At 43.7% G+C, this 25,416-nt stretch overlaps 4 protein-coding genes across 4 annotated transcripts; 2 read left to right on the forward strand and 2 right to left on the reverse strand.

Annotated features, from left to right (window-relative positions):
- Positions 1-12,356: 12,356 nt before the first annotated feature.
- Positions 12,357-14,212, forward strand: F5J12DRAFT_787102 (uncharacterized protein; the record flags this gene model as incomplete). The annotated part of the gene is made up of 9 exons (XM_051743580.1): positions 12,357-12,412; positions 12,497-12,601; positions 12,821-12,895; positions 12,989-13,063; positions 13,155-13,268; positions 13,324-13,398; positions 13,490-13,552; positions 13,656-13,675; positions 13,860-14,212. The coding sequence occupies 9 exons, from the start codon at positions 12,357-12,359 to the stop codon at positions 14,210-14,212; spliced, it is 936 nt and encodes a 311-aa protein (XP_051594615.1).
- Positions 14,213-16,048: 1,836 nt separating this feature from the next.
- Positions 16,049-16,605, forward strand: F5J12DRAFT_695764 (uncharacterized protein; the record flags this gene model as incomplete). The annotated part of the gene is made up of 3 exons (XM_051740434.1): positions 16,049-16,120; positions 16,168-16,423; positions 16,472-16,605. Coding segments are annotated over 3 exons (462 nt in total), but the record flags the coding sequence as incomplete, so codon positions are not given.
- A 3,708-nt stretch (positions 16,606-20,313) lies between these two features.
- F5J12DRAFT_728555 (uncharacterized protein) lies at positions 20,314-21,153 on the reverse strand (the record flags this gene model as incomplete). The annotated part of the gene is made up of 2 exons (XM_051741893.1): positions 20,314-20,579; positions 20,631-21,153. The coding sequence occupies 2 exons, from the start codon at positions 21,151-21,153 to the stop codon at positions 20,314-20,316; spliced, it is 789 nt and encodes a 262-aa protein (XP_051594617.1).
- A 1,202-nt stretch (positions 21,154-22,355) lies between these two features.
- F5J12DRAFT_787103 (uncharacterized protein) lies at positions 22,356-23,456 on the reverse strand (the record flags this gene model as incomplete). The annotated part of the gene is made up of 7 exons (XM_051743581.1): positions 22,356-22,837; positions 22,878-22,891; positions 22,943-23,033; positions 23,074-23,087; positions 23,139-23,229; positions 23,270-23,283; positions 23,335-23,456. The coding sequence occupies 7 exons, from the start codon at positions 23,454-23,456 to the stop codon at positions 22,356-22,358; spliced, it is 828 nt and encodes a 275-aa protein (XP_051594618.1).
- Positions 23,457-25,416: the final 1,960 nt, after the last annotated feature.

A 25,416-nucleotide genomic window follows, 5' to 3' on the forward strand; every position in this document is an offset into this window, starting at 1 on the left:
GCCATTTGGCAATGCCTTGGACCTTGACAGGATCCATAGCAACAGTGTTTTCTTTTATGATCATTCCAAGGTATTCCACCTTGGTGAGATCAAAGTGACATTTTTCCAGTTTGAGGGGTAGTGACAACTCCCTCATTCATTTGGGAATGTGACAAGTTCTTTGTTTATGTTCTTTGATATTGGTGGAGAAGATGAGGAGGACATCTGTGTAGATGACCAGCCATCCTTCAGCAATCATATCTCTGAAAGAGTCATTCATGAATCACTGGAAGGTGGCAGGGGAGTTGCACAACCCAAAGAACATGACAGTTGGTTTGAAGAGTCCTTTGTGCATGATGAATGCAGCTTTCCACTGGTCTCCTTCTTTGATATGGACATTGTTGTAGCCTGATCTTACATCCATCTTGGTGAAGATAGATGCTCCCTTAAGTTTATTGATGAGATCTGAAATAAGTGGAAGGGGATATGCACCCTTCACTGTGTGTTTTTATTCAGATATCTGTAGTCCTGACATGGGCGGAGGGAGCCATCTTTCTTTCCAACAAAGAAGAATGGGGCAGCCTGAGGAGACTTCAAAGGGTGAATTTTCCCTTCTTGAAGGTTTTCTTCAATAAACTTTTCCACAGACTCTCATTCAGAGGGAGAGAGTGGATAAGCTTTAGCCACCTTGGGGACAAATTCCTCAACAAGGTTTATAGCATGGTCATATGGTTGTGATGGGGGTAGTACTCCATCAGAGGGTTTTTTGAAGATGGAGGCAAACTCTTTGTAATCTTCAGGGAGGGGTGGCCTTCATTTTCTTCCTATGTTCTTCTTGCACTAACTCAGTAGCAGTGGTAATCTTTCTAAGAAAGCTATTCTCACAGCAAGCATTTTACAATTTTCTTTGTACAAACATAGGGAAAAAAATCTTTGAAAAGATACATTGTTTTATCTCATGTTCTCTGCTGAAACAACTGGCAATAATGTTGTTTGAAAGGTTTTTCTGACAGAAAACATGACACAGTGGATTTCCAATATTTTATTGGTGAAAAACAATTACCATGACCCACCACCAAAAACCAAAAATGATCATCAAAAAAATTATTAGTACTGTTTTCTACATGTTATGCAATACATTAATCAAATACTTTACCACAAAATAATTTAAACACACTGATCATTGAAGAACATGTAATGTTACATAGAACATCAGAAGTAAATGATATATGTTTTGTATGTGATAATAATAAAAACATTTGGCCAAGTCTTTCAATGTTCACCTGAAAAAAAAAATAGAACAGCAGTTCAATGTTTTCTCTAATGACATGAGATGCTAAAATACAATTTTTATGTACAAGAACATGGTACTGAGAGCATGCCAAATGTTCTAGGTCAAATTACAGTATCTTATCTCCCAGAAAACATGATAAATAAATAATGTATTAAAATATCCTGTTCTACCACAGAATAACTGTGAAGTAGGCATGTTATATGTAGAGGTGTTGTGAAGGTTCTGAGCTGTTTAGGTTCATTTGTGGGCTGGCCACCTTGTGCACAGATCCAAGTTTGTCTCTCTTTGACATTGTTTCATAGGTGACAAGCTGACCACTCCCTTCCAGTGTGCTTGACTTGTTTTTCCAATCTTTCAGCATCTCTGCCCTAGCTGCATCATCAGGCCTCTTGCTGTTCTGCTCTGCTGTGCACTTAGTCCCTCAGTAGCTTGTCAGCATACTGAGGTCTATCTACAGATTCCACAATTATATCCTAAAATAAAAGATGAAACACATAAAACAGTACAATGTATCACTGATAAAATGACTCATCCAGTTCTTCCAATGAGGACCATGGTGGGTCTGTCATGCACAAAATATCCTGTTTGACAGTTCTGGACAGACAAACATGACAATTTTACTCATTGAATTATTCCAACATGGCACAACATTCCAGGGGTGTTACAAATGTATACTAGGCATATTTAGGACATAACAATGCAATCTGCATGAGCCAATTTTTTTTTGTACTAAGTTTTTGAAATTTTGACCCACAAATGTGGCCAGCCCCCAAAAGAATTTGTAAAAATCCTGGAAAAAGCGGAATAAGTAGCATTAGCCTAGTACAATATGATTTCAATGTCAGGGTACAGCTGTCACACTAGTGATGAGCAGAAAAAATTGAGCAAGTCTGAGGTCTGTGGTCATGTGAATTGCTCTTAGACACTGTTATGCTCGACCAAGGTCAAGACATAGGGAGAGCTCAGCTGCAGTCTATTGGTTTCTACTGAGCAATGGCTGCAGTAACCTCTGTAAACAACAGAGGATTTAGGCAATGCCAGTAAGAGTGGTCCAGGTTAGGGACACTGAGGGTGAAGTTCTGAGAGAATGCTGCATATGATTGAGCAGCTCAAGTCTGGGTCTACCAGACTTGAGCCAACAGATTAAATACTGTACAAGAAACAGACCATGAGGTGTCCACATGTATTGAGGTAACTATGCCATTGGTTGAACAATGACTGCACATGTCCTAAGCATGTAACCAGCCAATAACACTGATGGTGGAAACAGAGAGCTGTTGGATCATGGAGAAGATGGCTTGAAAAGGAAAAGTAGTCCATTGGATCAAACACAAGGTAAGTGTGAAGAGAAAAGGGAAAAGACAGGGATGAAACATAACATTACCCCCTTTCTAAGCATTGAAGTCTCTGACCTCAACTACTCTCTGTAGGGCTCTCCAGTCATGTTACTGATGGCAGAGTCATGAAAATCAAAATTATTGTCATACAAGTCATCATCCTTGCTCTTGACAAGGGTACAATCATCTACCACACTTGGGGTAGCAATTCTTTGTTGTAGTGCATGATGAGGGCATAGAGATGGGAACTGAGCCTGAGTATGTCCTGGGTGAGCGGTGTGACAAAGGGGACATTCATTGAGTCCACAATTGACATGGATGTGTCCGAGATGACAACAGACATAGCATGTCTGACAGTATCATGGATTGGAAGGGGTGGGAGGATGATCAGCCTCAGTCATTGCATTCAGGACAGGGGACAGGGGTAGTTGTGTGAGAGTTTCAATGATGTTTAAGGTGTAGTCAAGTTCAGCTCTGGAGATGCCAAAGGCAGTCTTGGGATTGACTTTAGACAGGGAGTCATGAGACTTGCAGGGTTGTGGGTTGGCACCTGACAGACAACAGGCACAAGGTTGATTGGCTCTTCTGAGAGAGCAAGATGAATGGGAGGAGCGGGAGGATGATGATGACAATGCCAGAGGGGAGGATGATACAGAGGAGACAGGAGGAGAGGTCACAGTTGAAGGTCTTCTAGACCCAGGAGGAGGGGGAGCAATCAATGTTGGATACTGACAGACACTAAAAATGAGGTTGGCTCCACCTAGGACATCGAAGAGTTGGAGGAGCAGGGGAACCTGTTCATAGGCTATTTCATTAAGGATGGTATGGGTGGGGGACAGAAGGGGGTTCTGTTGATTAACATATCTGGACAGTTCCTCAAGCTGAAGGGCCTGGATGGTGGCATGATAGACAAGGTTGAGAGGGGAGTTCTCGTCAACCTCATGATAGATGGTGCTGATGATGGCAGGGTTGGTGATGAAGAGTCAGTAAGAAGCGATCATCTGATCGCTAGCAGGTTGTCATTGTCATTGAGCAAAAGGGGTGTGGCAATGAGAGGGTTCACAGGGGTAAGTATAGTGATGAGGAGGCATTTCAACAGAGATCTTTTTGATGGTGTGAGTGGGACATCGAGTGGGTTGTTTCTGAGGAGGGAAATCCTTAGGGAAGCATTTTTTATAAGTGGAGAGCATATCATCCACATGTTCAAGGTGTGCTTCCTTTTGCCATGAGTTCTCAGATAAAGGATAACCCTTCCACTTGATTAAAAAGGTGTGTCCATGGCTGGACCTTTTATGGCTGACTATTGCCTCCACCTCATATTCTTCTTCTTCATTAATCAGATCAGGTGGTGGAGCCAGGAAGTTTGGTCTGTGGATGTTGTTTTTGTGATAGGGTGATAGGAGAGAAACATGGAAAATGTTATGTATCTTCCATTGTGCAGGGATTGTGAGGTGATAGGTGATTGGAGACAGGACTTTGGAGATAGTAAATGGTCCTTCTTGTTTTGGGGCCATCTTTCTGTTTTCATGGGAACATTTTAAATTCCATGCTTCAAGCCAAACCTTATCTCCTTTTCAAAATGGGGAGAAGGGTCATGATGAGTGGTCTTTCATTATATTTCTGGCTAGATCATGTGCTGCTAGGGCTTCTTCTCTAGCCTTTCTGAGTTCTTCAAGTCTGGACTCAGTGGTGGGAAGGTGGGTTTCCATGATAAGAGATGGAAGGGGTTTTGGTTCATATCTGTACATGAGGTAGAACAGAGATTGATGAGTGACAGCATGAGGTCAGTGGTTATGCACAAATTCTGCCATAGGGAGGTTATCCACCCATGAGGCTGGATCATTTTGACAGAAGATTTGAAGGTAGGTCTCAACCTCCTGGTTAATGTGTTCAGTTTCCCCATCCATTTGAGGGTGATATGCCATTGACAGGGTGAGGGAATAGCCAAGAAGGAAGGCGAGTTCCTTTGCAAAGGCAGAGGTGAACTGGGGTCCTCTATTGGATATAATTTTGTCATACAACCTGAAATGGGAGTAGACTTTCTTGAAAAAGAGGGCTGTGATTTCAGCAGCTGAGGCAGTTTTCTTTGTGGGTGTTAAAATTACCCCCTTTGTAAGCCCATGGTCTACCATGACCAGAAGAGAGTCATAACCCTTAGAAAGGGGAAGATCAGTGACCAGATCACAAGAGATCTGTTGGAAGGGACAGGTCAAGGTTGAGGGGATGGGTGTAAGGAGTGGTGTCATTGGGTGGGTGTTAACCTTATTTTGCTGGCAAACAGCACAGCCTTCAACATATTTTTGGGCAAAAGAGGCAAGTCCATGCCACCAAAACTTGGATGAGACAAGCTGTTGGGTTTTCAGGACACCAGGGTGTCCAGCAGAAGGATGGTTGTGGTGATTGGACACCACAGTTTGGTGGAGGGATGGATCATCTGGGATGTAAACCTGGTCTTTGTAAAGTAACACTCCATTGTCAAACTGCCAATCAGAGAGATGGGATTTAAACAGAAGTGGCATGTCAACATGTTCTATAGCATGAAGTGCCATCTGAACTATAGGGTCTTGCATAGAGGAAGGCATGACCTTTTGGGTGAGGTTTGTGTCAATAGGGTTGACAAACAGTGTTTGTGGAAGGAGGGTGACTCCCTTGTTGTTGTCATCATTATCAGGAATGTGATCAGGTCAGAAAGAGGGTGTGTCAGGGGTGGCTAGGTCCTTGCCTGGGATGTGTTCTAGTTGCAGATCAAAGTCTGCAAGATCAAGCAGCCAGTGTGCCTGGTGATGATTCAAGTTTTGCAGTGCTTTGAAATAGGTCAAGTTTTTATGGTCAGTGAACACCTTGACTGGGAATGGTGATCCATGGAGATAGTGTCTCCAGGATTTCAATCTGTGAATAACCCCTGACAGTTCCCTATCATAAATGTCGTAGTTTTGTTCAGTGGGGTTAAACGACTGGGAGATAAAGGTGCAGGGTTGCCACTGGCCATTTGAGTTTTCCTGAAGGAGAATGCCTCCAGTTGTGTACTTGGACGCATTGGTGGTTATTGCAAATGGCCAAGAAGTATCAGGCATTTGCAGGGTTGGTTGTGCCATGAAGACTCATTTTAGGATGTCAAAGGCAGTCTGGCATTTCTTTGACCAATCTGAAGTGACTGTCCCCCCGGTGATGTCAATCAGGGGTCAAGTAATGTCTGAATAGTATGGGATGAATCTTCTGTAGAAGTTTGTGAATCCAAGGAAGGATCACACATCCTTGACCTTTTTTGGGACAGGCCACTCAGCAACACCCTGGACCTTGACAGGGTCCATGGTGACAGTATTTTCTTTGATGATCATTCCCAGGTACTCAACCTTGGTCAGATCAAAATGACACTTTTCCAATTTGAGAGGAAGTGACAACTCTCTCATTCATTCAAGAACTCAATGAGTTCTGCATTTATGTTCTTCAGGGTCAGTGGAGAAGATGAGAAGGTTGTCCATATAAACAACCAACCATCCTTCAGCAATCATATCCTGGAAGGAGTCATTCATGAAATGCTGGAAGGTGGCAGGGGAATTGCACAACCCAAAGAACATGATGGTTGGTTCAAAGAGTCCTTTGTGTGTGATGAATGCAGCATTCCATTGGTTGCCTTCTTTGATGTGAATGTTGTTATAACCCAACTGTACATCTATCTTTGTGAAGATAGATGCTCCCTTGAGTTTATCAATGAGATCTGAAATAAGGGGAAGGGGATAGGCGTCCTTCACAGTATGCTTGTTCAGGTATTGGTAGTCTTGGCAGGGTCAAAGGGAGCCATCTTTCTTTCCTACAAAGAAGAAGGGCACTGCCTGGGGGGACTTTGAGGGGCATATTTTTCCCTCTCAAAGGTTTTCCTCAATGAACTTTTCTGCAGATTTTCTCTCTGAAGGAGAAAGCAGGTATGCTTTAGCCACCTTGGGGGTAAAGTCCTCAACAGGGTTGATAGCATGATCATAAGGTCATGATGGAGGAAGGACTCCATCAGAAGGTTTTTTGAAGACTGAAGTGAACTCCTTATAGTCCTCAGGGAGAACAGCTTTTGGCTTTTTCTTGTGTTCTTCTTGAGCCAACTCAGTGGCTGTAGTGATCTTTCAAAGAAGACTGTTGTTTGGATTGATTTTCTTTGCTTCTTCTACCAGTTTTCCAACCAACATCACAAAATGTGCATGGATGGTTTCATCCTCTGGTTCTTCATAATCCATAAACCTATTTATCCCCTTCTTTTCAACCAGGGACACAAGGTTTACAACAGGTTCTTTGACTGCAACAGAAGAGATGTTGTGGCTCAACTCTTTAGACCTATCAGTCTTTTCATCAATGGAAAGAGTGCCCATCCTCCAATCGATGACTGGGTTATTTTCTTGAAGCCAAGGGAGACCCAGGATGATGTTTTCCATTCCACAATTAATAACATGGAAGAAGGTTTGATGAATGATTCCTTCAACTTTAAAATAGAGGGTGGCAGAGAACAGGATTTTTCCCTTGGAGTTCTGAGTTCCATCTGCATTTTTAGCGAGGATGGGTTTGGTGAGTCATTGAGTAGGAATTCAGTGCTTTCACACAAATCCCCAGTCAATGCAAGAAACTTCTGCACCAGAGTCGACCAGTGTGGTGGTTTTGACAACTTTTTCAGTTCTTTCTGATGCATAGAGGGTGACAGGAATTTGCATAGTATGATCTGGGGTAGAGGATACTAGTACAGGTGCAACAGAAATAGAACTGTCCTTAATTTTAGGAACATCTGGCATCAACACAGAGTTCCTTTCTAAAAATCCTTCCCAAGTGCTCTGGCAATGTTCACAAGAGCAATGGATGGACCAGCAACCTTTTCTTCATCATTGCTTTCTTTGCTCTCCACAACTTTGCAGATTTTCTTTACTTTCTTTTGGGGAGTTTTCCCCTTGTTGGGACATTCTTGAGAGAGGTGTCCATTGTTGCCACAACTGAAACATCTTCCTTCTTTGATATGGCAGTCTCTTTCTTCTTTGGAGAGTCTCACTCCATCCATGTCCATGGCATTAGGATCATTTTCTTCGATGAGGTTGTTCTTGGGATAGAATGTCCTCTTTTCTTTCTTTCCAGAAAGTTCATTCACCTTCCTCCACTTTGCATCAAACTTCTGGGCTTGTGTGTACCACTCAGTAATCTTGGTGGGAGTGGTTTCCATCATATGGATTCAGTTTGCAATGAAGGGTTTGAGTCCCTGCAAGAAGAACTTGATCAATGTGATGTCTTCCATGATGGTTGAGTCAGCAGCAGCAGTTTGGAAATCAGTGATGTACTGTTCCACTGTTTCTTTTTGTTTCATGATGTATAGCTTGGTTATTGCTGCACCAGTGGTGTCAGAGGTTGTGAAAGAACTTTTGAAGTCTTTCATAAAATCAGCAAAAGTGCTGAAACTCAGGGGGTTCTTTTCCAGAGAAGTCTTCTGGAAGGTAGCTGCCCAGGAGTGAGCAACACCTTTCTTCATATACAACAAGGCATAGACCACCTTTTTGGTGTTGTTGTCATAAATTTCTTCATTCACCAGGAGATAAGTCTGTACAGGGTACAGCCAACTCATGGTGTTCTTTTGGTCACCATCAAAATCAGATGGGGTGCCAATCTTCAATTTGGTAGCTTTGGTGGCAACAGCACTGACTGTTGCTTTTGATGATGAACTGGACATCATAGTCTGTTGTAGAGGTGGGGGTGTGGGAAGGGTACTGGTGGGTACTGGTGGAATGGGAGTACTGAGCATGGCAAGGGAATGGGTAAAGAGGTTTGAGAGGATGCCAGAAGTAAATCCTCTATCTGGTTGTTCAGGTTTGTTGGAGGAGATGTCAGTGACAGTGCTCTCCTGTTCTTCATCAGATGATGATTCTTCATGAGTGGGTCACAATGATGCCCAATGTTGATTGTTTTGGGGGTTTGTGGTGGTGCACTAAACAGTGACCAATTTGGCCAAAGGCTGGGAGACTTGAGCTTTTGTTATGCTTGACCAAGGTCAAGACATAGGGAGAGCTCAGCCACAGTCTATTGGTTTCTACTGAGCAATAGCTGCAGTAACCTCTGTAAACAACAGAGGATTTAGGCAATGCCAGTAAGAGTGGTCTGGGTTAGGGACACTGAGGGCAAAGTTCTGAGAGAATGCTGTGTATGATTGAGCAGCTCAAGTCTGGGTCTACCAGACTTGAGCCAACAGATTAAATACTGTACAAGAAATGGACCATGAGGCATCTGCATGTATCAAGGTAACTACACCATTGGTTGAACAACAATGGCACATGTCCTAAGCATGTAACAAGTCAATATCACTAATGGTGGAAACAGAGAGCTGTTGGATCATGGAGAAGACAGCTCAAAAAGGAAAAGTAGTCCATTGGATCAAACACAAGGTAAGTGTGAAGAGAAAAGGGAAAAGACAGGGGTGAAACATAACAGACACAGGAATGCCCTTGAAAACCCACTGTAACATGCAACATGGCTGGTCTGCATAACCAGAGCTCAGCTGTTGTTGAAACAGGCAATGTATCATTCCCTGATACACCCAAATCTGACAAGGATCAGCACACAAGCAAATGCATGAGGACATGATCTCATGCTCCCAGCCCTGAGGCAGAAGATGGAGAACTGGAGTGGAAATGCATCAATGTACTTGACAGTTTGAAGTTTACAGCCAGTGAGAGTGAGTCAGAGGGTGAGCTTGAAGATGATCATGCCACATTCCAAGTCATGGGTGTTGGTGAGGCTGATCTCTGTGCTCAGTTGGTCAACCTTGCCATTATTGCTGGTGATGATCCTCTTGGTGAGACTTAGTTACCTCTGAGAGAAGCAAAGTGTGCTGCCCAATGAAAACAGTCACTCAGATGCCCCAAGGGTTACAAGAAGGGTCCTGATGTCCATCAGCTCTCACAGAAAGCCATGATGTTCATTGAAGTGGTTCTTAATCCTACCTTATATAGGGTCAATAACATGTTACCACACCCTAAGTACCACATTCAGTCTAACCAAAATTTTGGCCACCCTAAAAAGTTATGGGAAAAACTTTGGACCACTGTTTTTTGATGTATTTTCACCTGTAGCATCTGAATCAAGTGTTAGTTTTCCCCCCAAAAGTCATGGGAATCCAGAATCAAAATCATTGTGTTTGTCTGTCCACAGCTGTACCACAGAACATGATAAATAAATAGTGTAATAAAATATCAATATCCTGTTCCACCATGGAGCATTATAAACTGTGAAGTAAGCATGTTATATGTAGAGGTGTTGTGAATGTTCTGAGCTGAGACTGCTGCCTACTGCAAATACAGTGCAGAACTCCCCATTTCTTGCATGAACTGCCTTGTACTCTTTCACTTTCAAAAGTGGACTGGGGACATTCATGAGTAGTGTGGGTGCTATCAGAGGCTACTCTTTCTCTAGTCAGTCAGGGCAACCATGGATTTTGGACTATCCTGTTCTACCACAGAACATTATAATGTGTGTCATCAATGTGTTGTTGCAAGAAAAAACAACAAAGGACACAGAATACTCAAGTATAAAAAGTCAGGTGGCACATATCATGACTGACTGAGGTTTATTCCATGAGATAAGATCATGTGACAGCATGTGATGGGGTGGTTGAGCAAGGACAAGCAGTGATAGCATTGATGGTTGCGGATGCCACTTATCATGTTCTGTGGTACAACAGGACACTTTAATGCACTCTTTATTTATCATGTTCTCTTGGAGACAAATTGGTGTGATTTGATTGAAAATATTTAGCATGTTAATATGGAATCTCAGTAGCATGTTTTTGCACATAACAAATATTGTTTTAAATGTCATGTTTATGAAGTAAACATTGAGCCAATAATCTGATGTTTTGTGGGTCAACATTGAAAGACTTGGTTAAAGTTTATTAGTATTATCACATACAAAACATTTATCATTTACTTGTGACATTCTGTGAACATCACACATTCTCTAATGACTAGTGTGTTTAAATTATTTCATGTTACAACATTTGATTAATCAATTACATAACATGCAGAAAACAGTACTAATATTTTTTTTGATGATTGCTTTTGGTTTTTGGTGGTGGGTCATAGTAATTGTTTTTCACCAGAAAAACATTGGAAATCTACTGTGCCATGTTTTCTGTCAGAAAAGCTGTTCAATACATAAGATTATTTCCACTTGTTCAAGCAGAGGGAATGTGAGAAAATAGAGTATCTTTTAAAAGAATTTGCTTGCATGTTTGTGCAAAGACAATTGTAAAATGCTTGCTGTGTCTTGGGATTAACCTTCTCTGCTTCTTCAACAAGTTTTCCAAGTGACATCACAAAGTGGGCACATATGATTTTGTCTTCTGGTTCTCCATAGTCCATGAACTTGTTAATCCCTTTCTTCTCAACAGGGGATACAAGGTTCACAGTTGGTTCTTCAATGGCAACAGAGGAGATGTTGTGATAGAGTTCTTTCAACTGGTTGGTCTTTTTATCAATGGAGAGGGTTCCCATTCTCCAGTCAACAATAGGATTGTTCTCTTGTAACCAAGGGAGACCAAGAATGACATTTTCCAATCCACAATTGATGATGTGGAAAAAGGACTGGTGAACAAGTCCTTTGACCTTGAAGCAGAGGGCAGCAGAAAACAGAATCTTTCCCTTGGAGTTCTGGGATCCATCTGTGTTTTTGGCAAGGATGGGTTTGGTGAGCTGCTGAGTGGGGATTCAGTGCTTTTGCACAAAATCCCAATCAATACATGATATTTCTGCACCAGAATCAACCAGTGCAGTGGTGTTGATGACTTTCTCAGTTTTTTCTGATGCATAGAGGGCAATGGGGATTTGCATAGTATGATCTAGAGTGGAAGATACTAGTACAGGGGCAACAGAAATAGAACTGTCCTTTTTACTGGGAACATCTGGCATCAATGCAGAGTTCCCTTCTAAAAATCCTTTCCCAAGGCTCTAGCAATGTTTACTAGAGCAATAGAGGGACCCATGACTGTTTCTTCATCATCACTTTCTTCAACTTCTACAATCTTTCTGATCTTGTTGACTTTCTTTTGGGGAGTCTTCCCTTTGTCTGGACATTCTCAGGGAAGATTCCCTTTGTCTCCACAACTGAAATATCTTCCTTCTTTGATGTGTTGGTCTCTTTCTTCTCTGGAGAGTCTTACTCCATCCACCTCCATAGTGTTTGGATCTTTTTCTTCAGAGAGGTTGTTCTTTGGATAGAACATTGTAGGGAGCTGTATACTCCCTGATGCTGAAACAGGAGTCTGTCACTAAATTCCACTTGCCTCTGCACCAAACCCCTATTGCTCCACACCTTTGGACACTTTCAGAATTCTTCCTACTCATCACCTCATGTTTCCTCCCAACCCCTGTTGCCTTCAGAGTTTCTCCCAACCTTCTGCATGTCACCCAGTCATCAATAAGCAATAAGCTGATCCAGACATTCTGGTCCCATTCAGTACCCTCCTGCTGATCTGGAGGTTGAACACACTGACCTCTACCTCCATCTATGGGGTGAGTCTGCAGTGCAAGTATGGATGTGGAATCACAACAAGGAATTATGGGAACCTGCACATTCCATGAGCAGACACTCCAGTCACTTGCCACCATTTCCCTCGCAGAGTTCTGTTTGTGGAAAGTCTGGTCCCATACCACCTGTGCAAGGTATCTGCATCTGCTGTTTATATCACTTTTGTTGACATCTAATGTCTCACAGGAATTCAAGCCACAAGTTCCATGAGCACACACTCTAGTCACCCACCCCTATTGCCCCTCACAGCATTCTGTTCATGGTCAGTCTGGCCCTGTACCAGGGCTGACACCTGTGCAAGGTATCTGCACCTACTGTTTATGTGTTGACCTTTAACATCTCCCAGGAATTCAAGCTGGAAGTTCTGTGAGGACTCACCCACCCCCATTGCCCTCATTGAGCTCTGTTCAAGGAAAGTCTGGTCCTGTACCAGGGCTGACACCTGTGCAAGGTATCTGCACCTACTGTTTATGTCACTTTTGTTGACCTTTAATGTCTCCCAGGAATTTAAACTACTAGTTCCATGAGTGGACACTCCAGTCACTCACCACTGTTTCCTTTGCAGAGTTCCATTCATGGAAAGTCTGGTCCCATACCAGGGCCAACACCTGTGCAAAGTATCTGCATCTACTGTTTATGTCACTTTTTATTGACCTCTAACATCTTATAGGAATTCAAGCTACAAGTTCCATGAGTGGACACTCCAGTCATCCACCACCAATGCCCTCGCAGAGTTCCATTCATGGTCAGTCTGGTCCCATACCAGGGCCAACACCTGTGCAAGGTATCTGTTCCCCCTGTTTATGACAATTTTTTTTTGACCTCTAACAACCTACAGGAACTCAAGCTGCAAGTTCTGTGAGTGGACACTCCAGTCATCCACTGCCATTGCCATCACAGAGTTCTGTTTGTGGTCAGTCTTGCCTTGTACCAGGGCCAACAGCTGTGCAAGGTATCTGTTGCTACTGTTTGTGTCACTTTTGTTGACCTCTAATGTCTTACAGGAATTCAAGCTACAAGTGCCATGAGTGGACACTCCAGTCATCTGCTGCCATTGCCCTCATTGGGTTCCATTCATGGAAAGTCTGGTCCCATACCAGGGCTGACACCTGTGCAAGGTATCTGTTGTTCCCCCTGTTTATGATGGTTTTTTCAACCTCCAATGTCCTGCAGGAACTCAAGCTGCAAGTTCTGTGAGCAGACACTCCAGTCATCTGCTGCCATTTCCATCACAGAGTTCTGTTCATGGTCAGTCCTGCCCCGTACCAGGGCTGACAGCTGTGCAAGGTATCCGTTGCTACCGTTTGTGTCACTTTTGTTTACCTCTAATGTCTTACAGGAATTCAAGCTACAAGTTCCATAAGTGGACACTCCAGTCATCCACCACCATTGCCCTTGCAGAGTTCTGTCCACAATCAATCTAGCTCTGTATCAGGGCTGACACCTGTGTGAGGTATCTGTTCCCACTGTTTATGACAGTTTTGTCAACCTCTAACATCCTACAGGAATTCAAACTGCAAATTCTGTGAGCAAACACTCCAATCACCTGCAGCCCTTGCCCTCACAGAGTTCCACTCATGGACAATCTGGTCCCATACCGGGGCTGACAGCTGTGCCTGCAAGTTCCATGAGCAGCCACTCCAGTCACTGTAACCTGGTGCCATTTTCCTCACAGTGTTCCATTCATGGGCATTTTGGTTCTGCTCCAGGGTTGACATCCATAGAAGGCATTCACCCTTCTTTGAGGCAGCCAGCATTGGACAAACTTGATCAAAATGGGCCCTTTCTCAGTGTTGTTTCTCATGCATTTAAGACCCTCAAAGAAAACCTTAGAGTGGAATTCACTGCCATTCATGAAGCAGTTAGTAGACCAGTAATTGTACATCAAAATGTTGCAATGAACACCAAGCACCATAAATGGAAGTCACCTGGCACTAACATACATGATAGTAAAGCCAATGATGAGTCATTGGATGATGAGGGAAGCACCAGATTTGATCCCTTTGCAAAGGATCCCCTCAGAGTAATCTTTTGGGTCGGAGCTCCATCTGCTTCATCTTGATTTCAGTAACTGATTCCCATGTCCAGCAACACCTTCACAAGCACTTACAAATCCTCCTCAAAATTGAATCAACATCATAACTTCTGGACACAGTACCCCCCCCCACATGAGATGAAATTAGAGCCTTCGATGAGAAGCTGCCTGGTTGCATCAAAATAACCTCTGAGAATTCCATTTTGATCTTATTGGAAAGCAGACATCCACCTTTAACAACTGTGCCAAGGCTGTTGCAGCTGGTGATTTTATTGATAAAGTTGTCAACCACAAATGGTACAACTACCCCCCCATTCCAGAAAAGTTCTTGAATATGGACTATGTCATATTCACACTAAATGGGAAATTGAAGCATCTTCAGAAAATCTATGATGAACTCCAGGGTGGATATTCCAAGAAACAAAGGTGTCTAGTCACCACAGCCAGTACCACCTGAAAGCGACAGGCAGGTTCACTTTATCTATGCCACTGACTCTGGCTAAGGCCCCATTTCACCTATACCACAGTTGTTTCAGGCACATATTGCGATGGCAAAAGATGATGCCAGCATACATAGGCATGCCCCACTACTCAAACACATTGGGATAAAAGGTATCAGCTCAGACAAAGGAGAAGGGCCTCTTGAACAGTGCACTTATGTTGTATCGACTCCACCCTGGAGAAGTGCCACTTTGGCCACTCTGTATCAGTAAATCAACGATTCCTGTACTGCCCACCGAATAGTGAAGGCAGGTCATATTAGATTGCAGGGTAATGCACTACAATTCCATATCCACCCCAATCCCCCAAAAATGAGCACAAACACCAAAGTGCCAATGGGATTACCCATCGATTGTTACAATAGGGGTTGGTGTGACTCTCTCTGTGCAGAGGAGTGTAGATTACTGAAGACAGATGAGACAAATGTGTACCCATTTACCAATTCTCCTTGATAGAAATTTCAGAATATAACTGTCAATGAGTTGTATTTTGAACTCGAGATTTGGGCTTCAAATGTCACCCATAAGGATTCATAACCTCAAAGAGAGACAAAGCATTGAATGGTGCTTAATGGATGCCATGTTTTGACACTTGCATTCTTTGATATTCTTTTATTCATGACCATGACCAGCAACTCAACTACTAATGCATACCAACCAGCCAGGGCTCTGGCTGATGGACACACTGACTCTGTTATGTGCCTCTCCTTTTCTCTGTGTGGCAAGTATCTTGCCAGTGGCAGCGAAGATTTACAGCTCATTATTTGGGATGTCCACACAAGAGCAATGACACAGAGGGCATCCCTTCAAAGTCCAGTACTTTGCCTGCAGTGGGATGTCCATTCTTCCCGTTCTTCGAGACTCATCTTTGGGTGTGAAGATGGAAAATTGGCACTTGTTCCAGCACCTAATGTGAGCAGATATCTTTTTACCCTTTCAATGGAAGTGTACTTCTTGTACTGAATCATGGTGACCCAGAACCTGGACAACACACAAGACATCCAGAAGGGGATCATGGCGCCTGTTCATTGCCTAGACATGAACCCTTCTTCTGGGGACCTCACAATAGGAGTAGGCTGCAAAGTCCACATTGCATGAGAGCTGAACAAAGGTAGACTTACAGTTGTCACAAGGACTGACTGGTAACAGCTCTTTTCTGAATGATAGACATATATATGACAGTAATCCTCCTTCCTGCACCACAAGAGCTTGATGAACATCAAACAGAAGCAGACATATGTATCCAGCCAAGATCTGCACACTTCCTCAAAGGCAAGAATCAAGTTGTTGTGGCCTACCTAAATCATGGAGTGATGTATGTCATCAGAATATCTCACTGTTAGTGTCCTCTAATATTCCATCAAGCTGCTGGGACATCCAGAAATCACAATTGCTTTGGCAAATCTGTCCTGCTCACATGCATCAGCATATGTTAGTCCTCATTTTATTCATCTGGAATCAAACTGACAATCAAGGTTACAGAGGAGTGTGGCACTATTGCCAGACAAGACACACATCTTGATATCCAATCTAATGACTGGCCTGGACCTGTATCCTGTGGGCCACTCTGTCATATCCTTATCATTTCCATTCCCATGTGACTCTTCTAATGGAAATTATCCATGTGCTATCGATTTTGTTGATTGTGGTCGAGAGGTGGTCAGTGGAGCTACTGATGGTAAGGTATGGGTGTGGTGCACAAGAACAGGAACACAAGTCCAAACTCTTCATCACAGAAGTACATCCAATCCTCTAACATACCTCATAGCAACTGCTTATTCTGTAGGTGTCATGGTACAGGTGCTGTGTAGTTTCCAGGGCAGGAATTACAATTTCTTAGCAACATCTGCCACTGGACATGGCACATGCATGACCATCAAACTCTGGAATGCAAAAACAGACATGGACATCAAACATGCTTTTGGACAGGTGGGTCATTTTGCAGCCATAGAGTACTGTATTTCATGGCAGGGATGTAGCTTTTCAACTTGGACAAAGCAGATCATCCAGGGACTATTAAGATCATTGTGATCACATTCATTCTAGTTCTTGCTTTGAAAGGCACTTGGGCACTCGTTCTTGTGCATACACCATCATTCCCACATCACTATCTCTGATGACTTTGCAAATAGTCTTTAACCCCCATTACAGTCAGTGATGACATATGAAGGTTTTGTCCTGCCTGCTGATTTCATGCTCAAGTCAGCACAGGACATCATGCTTGTTGCTCTGACACCCAAATCTGCTTTCTCTCACCCTTGGCATTTCTTGGTGAATGGCACATTTGTTATACATTCATTTCTTCAACATGTCTCACATTCTTTAAACCTCATTACTGTAACAGCTCATATGGGTCTGACAATCAAACTGTGCAAGCTTCTACTAGAATTCCTGTGATGCATGCAGGATCAGATTGATGTTCCCATAGAGGCAGAGCACATTTTGTACATATGAAGAAAGTGTCACATCTACTCATTGACCTGTGATGAAGGGCGCTCTCCTTTCCCTGAAAAAACTTTCCTGTGCATTTCAAATGCCATGTTCTTGAGATACATGGTGGTGAAGGATTCTGTGGGCCAGAGGGAGACATAATGCACCATTTCAGGAAACTTTTCATGAACCTTCCATGCAAGGTGTTAGCATCATGGAAGCGAACTAAACAGCTTGTGTGACCCACTGCCAATGAATATCTCACTATAGCCTCAGGATCCTGCTGACTGTATGGTTTTGTCAGGTCAAAAAACTGCTTGCAAAGCACATGTACATCATCCTAAATGATGGAATCTCAGTTGGTGTTACCATGTTACCAGAAAAGTGTAAACATGATCTCAACCAGGACTTTGTTGTAGGTACTATCAGACCAGCCCAATGTTTCCCTCAGAGATCACCCACCTAGGCCTGGCTTTGACATCAGTCCAGGAGGATGAGGGATGAGAGCAAGACCTAACATATTTAAAATTCAAGCCAATGGTCAATTCATGTCACCATTGTCAGTACCAACCTTCCAATGGACTCTGGTAGACAAAGTTAGGAAGCATTGGCATTGTCTCAGCAGTGGTTGCTTTGTTCTCATCCTCTGGCCTCTGATGTCTAGAGTTTATACCTCTGTCTGGAGATGACAGACTGATGGGCAATTCAAAGCCAAAAATCTGCTCTGATGCCCCTGATGATCACATGCCCCAGTTTTGTGCCATCTCACACACTCCTACATCTCCAGTGAGATTTCCCCCAGGGTCCACCTCTCTACTCCAAGGAACTCCTGCTCTGACATGTTCCTTGGTGAACATCATGTTGACTTAGCTGCAGAAAACAATGGCTTACCTGTAATCTTGAGCTTATGCATCATTTCTGCCAGTCATTTCATCCTAGCAGAAAGTGAGCAGCCAGATGAAGATTCACTAGGATCAAGTCATGTTGTGGTTGTCATGATAATTGTCCCAATGTCATTGTCGCTCTCATGTGGCTTGGCTCTGAGACCTCTGATGGCTCCATCTTGTTTCCCATCAGAGAAGCTTACAGACCACCAATGTCTGATCTTCTGCACTGGTGTGCAGAACTTATTGTGGTTCAGGTCTTTCATCATGGATATGGGGGTAATGCTTGTACTCTTCAGCACTGATTGGGGGGCCATAGATGTTGTCAACAAGGGCGGCTTATGAATGGTTACAATGGGGGGGTCCAGCCTGATCCTCTGTGATTGCCACTTCCTTGTCCTGAGCAAGTCACCATATGAATCACAGCCACCGATGATCCATCAAAAGTGAATGAAGTGAGGTCAACTTCCTCCTGATCATTAGTATACCCTTCCCCCACCTCTTCTAACCCACTCATGTTGACTCCTCCCATCTGGTCCCTGTCCTGTTCCTTTTCATTCCTGTCCTCTTGCTCCTCAGCTACTCCTTCCTTGTGATATGACCATCCAGAGTCATCTTCTCACAGACTCTCGATATCTTGGAAAGGATCCTTGCTCCATATGTGATGTGAATGGGGCTGGCATGCTTGACAAATGATGGTGCACTACTCACTGTGACCATTGTTCCCAAAGCAGTGCTTGTGGACACAAATCATTTCAAGTCCTCATTGTTCCCTGAGTGGGCAGTTTGATTGATGGTAACTGTCAATTCTTGCATAGTGGGCATGGTTTGTCATCAGTCAGACAATTCATATCTATCATTACTGCACTATTCAATGTCTGTGATCTAGTTTCACCCATCTGCAACTGTCATCCCATTACACCCACCAAAATGCAAGAACAACTTGGTGCCCCTTATGATCATGTGCCCTAGTTTCATGCCATCTCACACACTCCTGCATCTCTGGTGGTTATTCCCCCAATGTCTGCCTCTCTACCCCAAGGAACTCCTGCTCTGACATCTAACCACTCATTTTCATCTATGGTATTGCCTGAGGCACAACCCACCATTGATTCTCATGTAGTGGGCATTGTTCATCATCAGTTGGACAATTCATATCTATCATTACTGCACTATTCAATGTCTGTGATCTAGCTTCATCTTTCTGTGACCATCATCCCACCAAAATGTCAGAACAACTTGGCATCCCTGATGATCATGTGCCCCAGTTTCACACTATCTCACATGCTCCTGCATCTCCAGCAGTTATCTGACATCCAACCAGTCATTTTCATCCATGGTATCATCATCCAAGGTGCAACCTTGCATCCCCAAGCTGTTTCTTGGTTGCTGATGGTGGAAGGACTTATAATGGCAAGTGTATTGCCAGTGCAATGGCTGCCTACCTGGCTGTCCAAGCATATGGTGGAGGTATGTCAGATGGACCCTGTTTCATCCATGGGATGGCTGAATGGAGCATGACAATTAGGTACTGCAGGAGCCAGGGTTTTCCATAGAGGACATGGGGTGCCTGTGAAGTGCACAGGTTGTATGAACCTTATGGAGACTGGTGGATTGTAAGCCTTGAACTGTTAACATGATGTCTATTGACTGGCATGGCTTTTTGAGTGGAAACTGTCAATTGTCACAGGATGAACCAGCTCCTGTTCAATGAGACCATATCATTGACATGAATTTGTGTGTACAGTACTGTATGTACAGGTGCTTTCTTCAATTACTAACCCTACCAATACATCAGAAATTATAATGTTCTGCAGTAAGTGAGAAGCAAACTCACCCTGTTAAGTGATAGAACAACTTGATATGCACCCTCCTGCACTTATGGAGACTTGAAAGGTGTGACTGCAGCATGACAGATAATGTCTGATGCCTTGATGACCCCAACACAGGTCTGGGTGCGGTATAACTGCACTTCCAGGAGTGGGTATTGATGGTATGGGTCATGACTATATTCCAGAGGTGAAAGATCCAAAAACTGGAGGACTTCTGCAAAGCACTCTGTAACATAGGTCCCTTGGTTGATGTGAGAATGATAGAAGAGCCCAGTAATTTGACCAGCCTTTGGTTTGTCACAACCAGGCACTTCAAAAAGGACAATGGAGCTGCTTTTTCTCTGCTTTACTGATGCCACAAACTTGACCCCATGGAGTTCAATTTCCTTGCAGTAATTGACAGAGGGATCCAGTACATGACCTGGCTTGGTTACACTTGTTTGATAGGATAAGAAGGGCAGTGCAGTGGCATCACAATTGAGTCAGGCAAGCAGGAGTTCATAGATGTCATTGGGAAGGGTCTTGGGATGGTCCAATCCTCCAGTTTCTGGAACTAATGGATTTGCAGGTTTGGCCAAGGTTGCTAGATCACTGGTGAGTGTACTGTTGAACACAGTATCACCATAATGTTTATGGATCAGTGGCTTCAGTGCATCCAATACCTGAGGGAACCCTGACTGGTGTTGAAGCAGTGCATGAAGATTCCCACCTTGGCAAAAGGCTTTCATGAATGTCAACTCTAGTTCACCTGGTAGATTTCATTTAGTTAAATAGTAATTCTAAAGCAACCAGGACTTACCAATTTTATTATTTGTGTGGTACTGTTGAATAATACCATTGAAATGTTCAAAAGGAAAAGACCACCATCCATGTACAGGTCCAAAGAGCTGGATGCACTGAGATAGGTGAAGTGATAAATGATGGGAAGGCTGGAGTGCTTCTGTTGTATACAACTTCACCAGTGATGTGAGGTAGTAATGAAGGTAGGAGTTAACAATTTCCACATGGTCATCAGATGTTGACCTCCTAGTAGCCCACCAGACAGCAATGACAAGTGCAATGTAGTTGTCCAGCATGGATTTCTCCTGACTTCCCACATGAAAATGGCCCCAGAGGCAGACAAGGGTGATAACAAGATGAACAAGGCATGCACTTCTCCACTGATCTGCTCTGAGTTCCCCATGCCCAGGACTACCCAAGTTGCAAGGAGGCCTTGTCATCCATGATGGCAGAGTGGTAGTTGCCATGTCAGCCCATACTTCTTTTAGAATTTCTTGACCCAATACAATGGTCTTTGAACTCCCCCTTGCCCATGGAGCCATTGCAGAACATGTGTTAGATGTTCCTCCCAGGTTCATTGTTTCCAGGACCCAGTGTTAAAGTTTGCCAAGTCATCCTTGGATATCCAGCAGAAGGGACACCAACCCTCAGAACTGCTATAACTGGCAAATCCAGCTGCTTTTGCAAGTGCTGGCAGATCACATACAAGGGGAATGACAGCTGCATGAACCAAGTGTCCCATGGCATAGTCAGCAGTCCTGGTAAACCAGATCCCAGAGTGCCAAAACTGCAGGAGTTCATCAACAAGAGGGCCAAGGAAATGATTAAGATGATGTAATGGAGGGGCTTTGGGACCTGGTATGATCCCCACAAGGTAGACATTCTCTGGGAGGTAACAAAGATGGATGGGTAAATTCATGCAAACCATGTAGATGGCACCAACAGATTTGGCCTTTCCAGAAATTCGATTTCCATAGGGATTGAACCAGTCAATGAATAGGCTAAACACAAGTCAAGCTTCCCCAGAGACAGCATCTAACCAGGTCTTTCCATCAGGACCCTTAAAGGATCAGAATGCCTCACCATCCCAAACATCACAGACAGGTCCATGTTTCCAAGGGCACACCAGTCAGGAGATGAATGAATCAGGACAGCCAGCTGTGGTGGTTTCCATGGACTGTTCAATGCCTGGTCATGAAAGCAGATGGGCAAGCCAGCTTTTGAGTGGCTGATAATTGAATGTCTGGTGTGGCACAGAATCTCCTGTAGAACTTGAACAATACAAAAGTGGTGTGTTGCAGATTGGGCTTCCAGTTGTCTACCTGGCAGTGCACTGCTCTGGGATATCAAGGGTCTGAGCCTGGTACTTGTACAAGTATAGTGCACAGCATCTGGGGCAACAAGCATAGATATTGAGCTCTGGGTCTAAATTGAGGGTATGGATAGCTGACCAAAGGTCCCAAGGCCAACTCTGGAATTGCAAGGAGTCACAAAACAGTGGGAGTGGGATGTCTCCCCCAAGGGATGTCATGGCCCATTCACAGGCAGATAACACAATTAATTGAACTGCATCCAACAGGAAATTAGATGCATTTTGTGGCATATTTGACAGAAGGTGAAGTGTGACAACAACAGTGATACAGGCCAACACAGGTGGTGATACAGTTTTGAGATGATCAAGGAAGCCAATGTGCAGGTCTGTTGGATATTCATTATATGATTTCATCCCAAGTGATGAAATGCACTAACCAGCGGAGTAACTTAAGTCAGACATCAAGTTCAGACTCCCAGAAAATGACTGCAAGCCCTGCTCTCCCTTCAGCTTTGCCCATTGGGCATCAACTATTGCATCCAAGCACTTGCAATAAGAGTCCAGCTCCTGGGAAAGGCACCTCTGTGATTCTTGAACATCCAGGTCCATGCTGTCTTGAGGGTACACACCATCTACTAACCTGATCAGGCTCATGATGGCCTCCTGATGCATAAGAAAAGCTGAACAGTGCCACCAATGGAGAGCAGGGGGTGGATCATTCACAGCCTTTGGCTGGCTTTTGAATACTAATGTTTGAGTGAGAAGGTGGCTTGCACCGATCTGATGTCCATGGAACAATTCACAATAATGCACAAGTGCAGACCTCAAGAGGGTATTTGCATTGGTGGGATGATCAATGGACAGATTAATGTTGACAGGAGCATTAAGCACAGTTGAATTGATGGACAGACCACCTGTATCTAGATAAATCAATGCTCATTTAATTAAACCTACTGCTGGCAGATGACCTATGTTCAATATCCATAGGAGCACTATTGCGATAATGCATGAGCACAGACCTTGAGATGGTATTTGCATCAGTGGGATGACCAACGGACAGATTAATGCTGACAGGAGCATTAAGGACAGTCAATTCGACAGATGGACCACCTGTATCTAGATAAATCAATGCTCATATAATTAAACCTACTGCTGGAAGATGACCTGTGTTCAACATCCATAGGAGTGTTATCACTATAATGTGTGAGTGTGGACCTCAAGATGGTATTTGCATTGGCAGGACAATCAATGGACAGATTGACATTGACAGGAGCATGAAGGACAGTTGAATCAACAGACAGACCACCTGTATCTAGATATATCAATGCTCATTTAATTAAACCTACTGCTGGAAGATGACCTATGTTCAACATCCATAGGAGAATTATCACAATGACACATGAGCATGGACATTGAGAGGATATTTGTGTTGGTGGGACGATCAATGGACAGATTAATGTTGATGGAAACACCGGGGACAGTCAATGAGTCAGGCCTAGATGTGACCTGCTGAGGTGCTTGGAGGGTATTCATGATGATAGAATGATCAACAGATGGACCACCTGGATTTAGATAAATCAAAGCTCATTTAATGAAATGTACTGCTGGAGGATGAACCACATTCAACATCCATAGAAGCAGCATCAAGGATGGTCAATGAGTTGGTCCTGGACACTACAGTAGCATCTAACTGCAGCATTTTAAGGGATGCCAATAAAATCCTATTTTCCACACCCTCATTTTCCATGGATTGGCGATGTTGCTGCAACAGTTCTTCATCATGTTGATGGCAAGCATGAGTAGACAGTTTCAACAGAACACCTGAGATGGATACATTCATCAGAGGATCTCACAAGTGGCCCCTGCAGCAACTGTGAACACAGCACCAACAAATCTTGTACTGTTGTTGCCTGGCCATGATTGCACTGTAACAAGATACTCAGTACCACAGATGCTAAGGTGACTTGTTTTGGAGGATGATGTGCTGCAGGATTGTCAAGTCTATGGAGAGGAATATACTCAGACTTCAAGTTGGTTGAAGCTGAGGTGCAGTAAGGAAAAAATAAACTGCTAAGTGTCCGCTTTTGAATTACATAATGCTGTGCTCGGTGAACCACAACTAAGGTAAAGGTGATAAACTCCAACACACCCCTTCAGTGAGTATAGTCAAGAAGGAATTAAAAGAAAACAATACCCATAGCTTCAGAGAAACAAACATGCTTCTCCCTAGACACACCCTTAGTCAGCACATCAGCCACCTGGTCATTGGTAGACACATAGTTGACAACTACTTCTCCAGAATCCACCTTCTCTCGTATGAAGTGATGATGGATCACAATATGTTTCATGCAGTTGTGGAACATTGCATTTCAAGCCAGTGAGATAGCAGATTGATTGTTGATGAGGAGGGGAGTGGGTTCGTGTGATGACACAGTCTCAAGTTCAAGGACTAGGGTACGAATCCAGATAGCTTCCTTCATGGCAGTGCATGTGGCCATGTACTCGGCTTCTGTACTTGAGAGAGCAACAGATGATTGCTTTTTCAATGACCAGCTAACAGCTCCACCAGAAAGGATGAACGTATAGCCAGTAACAGAGCAGCGGTCATTGATATCCACTGCCCAATCTGCATCTACATACCCAATCGCACATGCATTTGAGTCTCGCTTATAGGTAAGGTGGACATCGGGGGTGCATCGCAGATAGCAAAAAATGCGCTTTAGCGCAGTAGAGTGTTCATGCCCAGGGCATGCAGCATGATGGCTCAACATGCCTACAGTAAAGGCAAGGTTGGGCCTTGTTGCTAGCATTGCATACATGAGGGCTCCAAGAGCACCCTGGTATGACTTGGTGTCGGCCTCTGGAATTTCTAGTTTTTTGAGCTTTAGGTTAGGCTCAATGGGGGTCGCGACAGCTCACCCCTCACTCATTCCAAAGTGCTCAAGAATACTCTCAACATATCTCTTCTGTGAGAGCTGTATGATACCTTTATCACAGTTGCAAAGTATCTCCATTCCTAAAATCCAACATGCCTCCCCCAGATCTTTCATCTCATACTCCTGTGAGAGCTGAGCCTTGACACGCTCAATGGTTGTGCAGCACTTTGAGAGTATTAGCTTGTCATCTATGTGGACAGCAACAACAATGAGTATGCCATTCTTGACTTTAAAGAAGAGGCTATGGTCGGCCTGGCTTCAAGTGAAACCCAGGGATTTGAAAACAGTCCAAAGGTGAGAGTACCACGACTTGGGGGCTTGTTTAAGGCCATAGAGCGCTCATAGCAGCCACCAGACTTTGTTGCTGTCAGGAGGAAAGCCTGGAGGGGGGCGAAGGTATATTTCTTCATCTAATAGTCCATTTAGGAATGCGGATTTAACATCCATCTGATGAATTTCGAGATTATACTTAGTGGCAAGTGCCAGGAGTATTCAGATGGTTGTGAACTTGGTGACAGGTGCAAATGTCTCTGTGTAGTTGATCCCATGTACCTGTG

This window comes from Pisolithus orientalis (genome assembly GCF_024613125.1).
Source record: "Pisolithus orientalis strain OTSU chromosome Unknown F5J12scaffold_86, whole genome shotgun sequence".
In the NCBI taxonomy this organism is placed as follows: Eukaryota; Fungi; Basidiomycota; class Agaricomycetes; order Boletales; family Pisolithaceae; genus Pisolithus; species Pisolithus orientalis.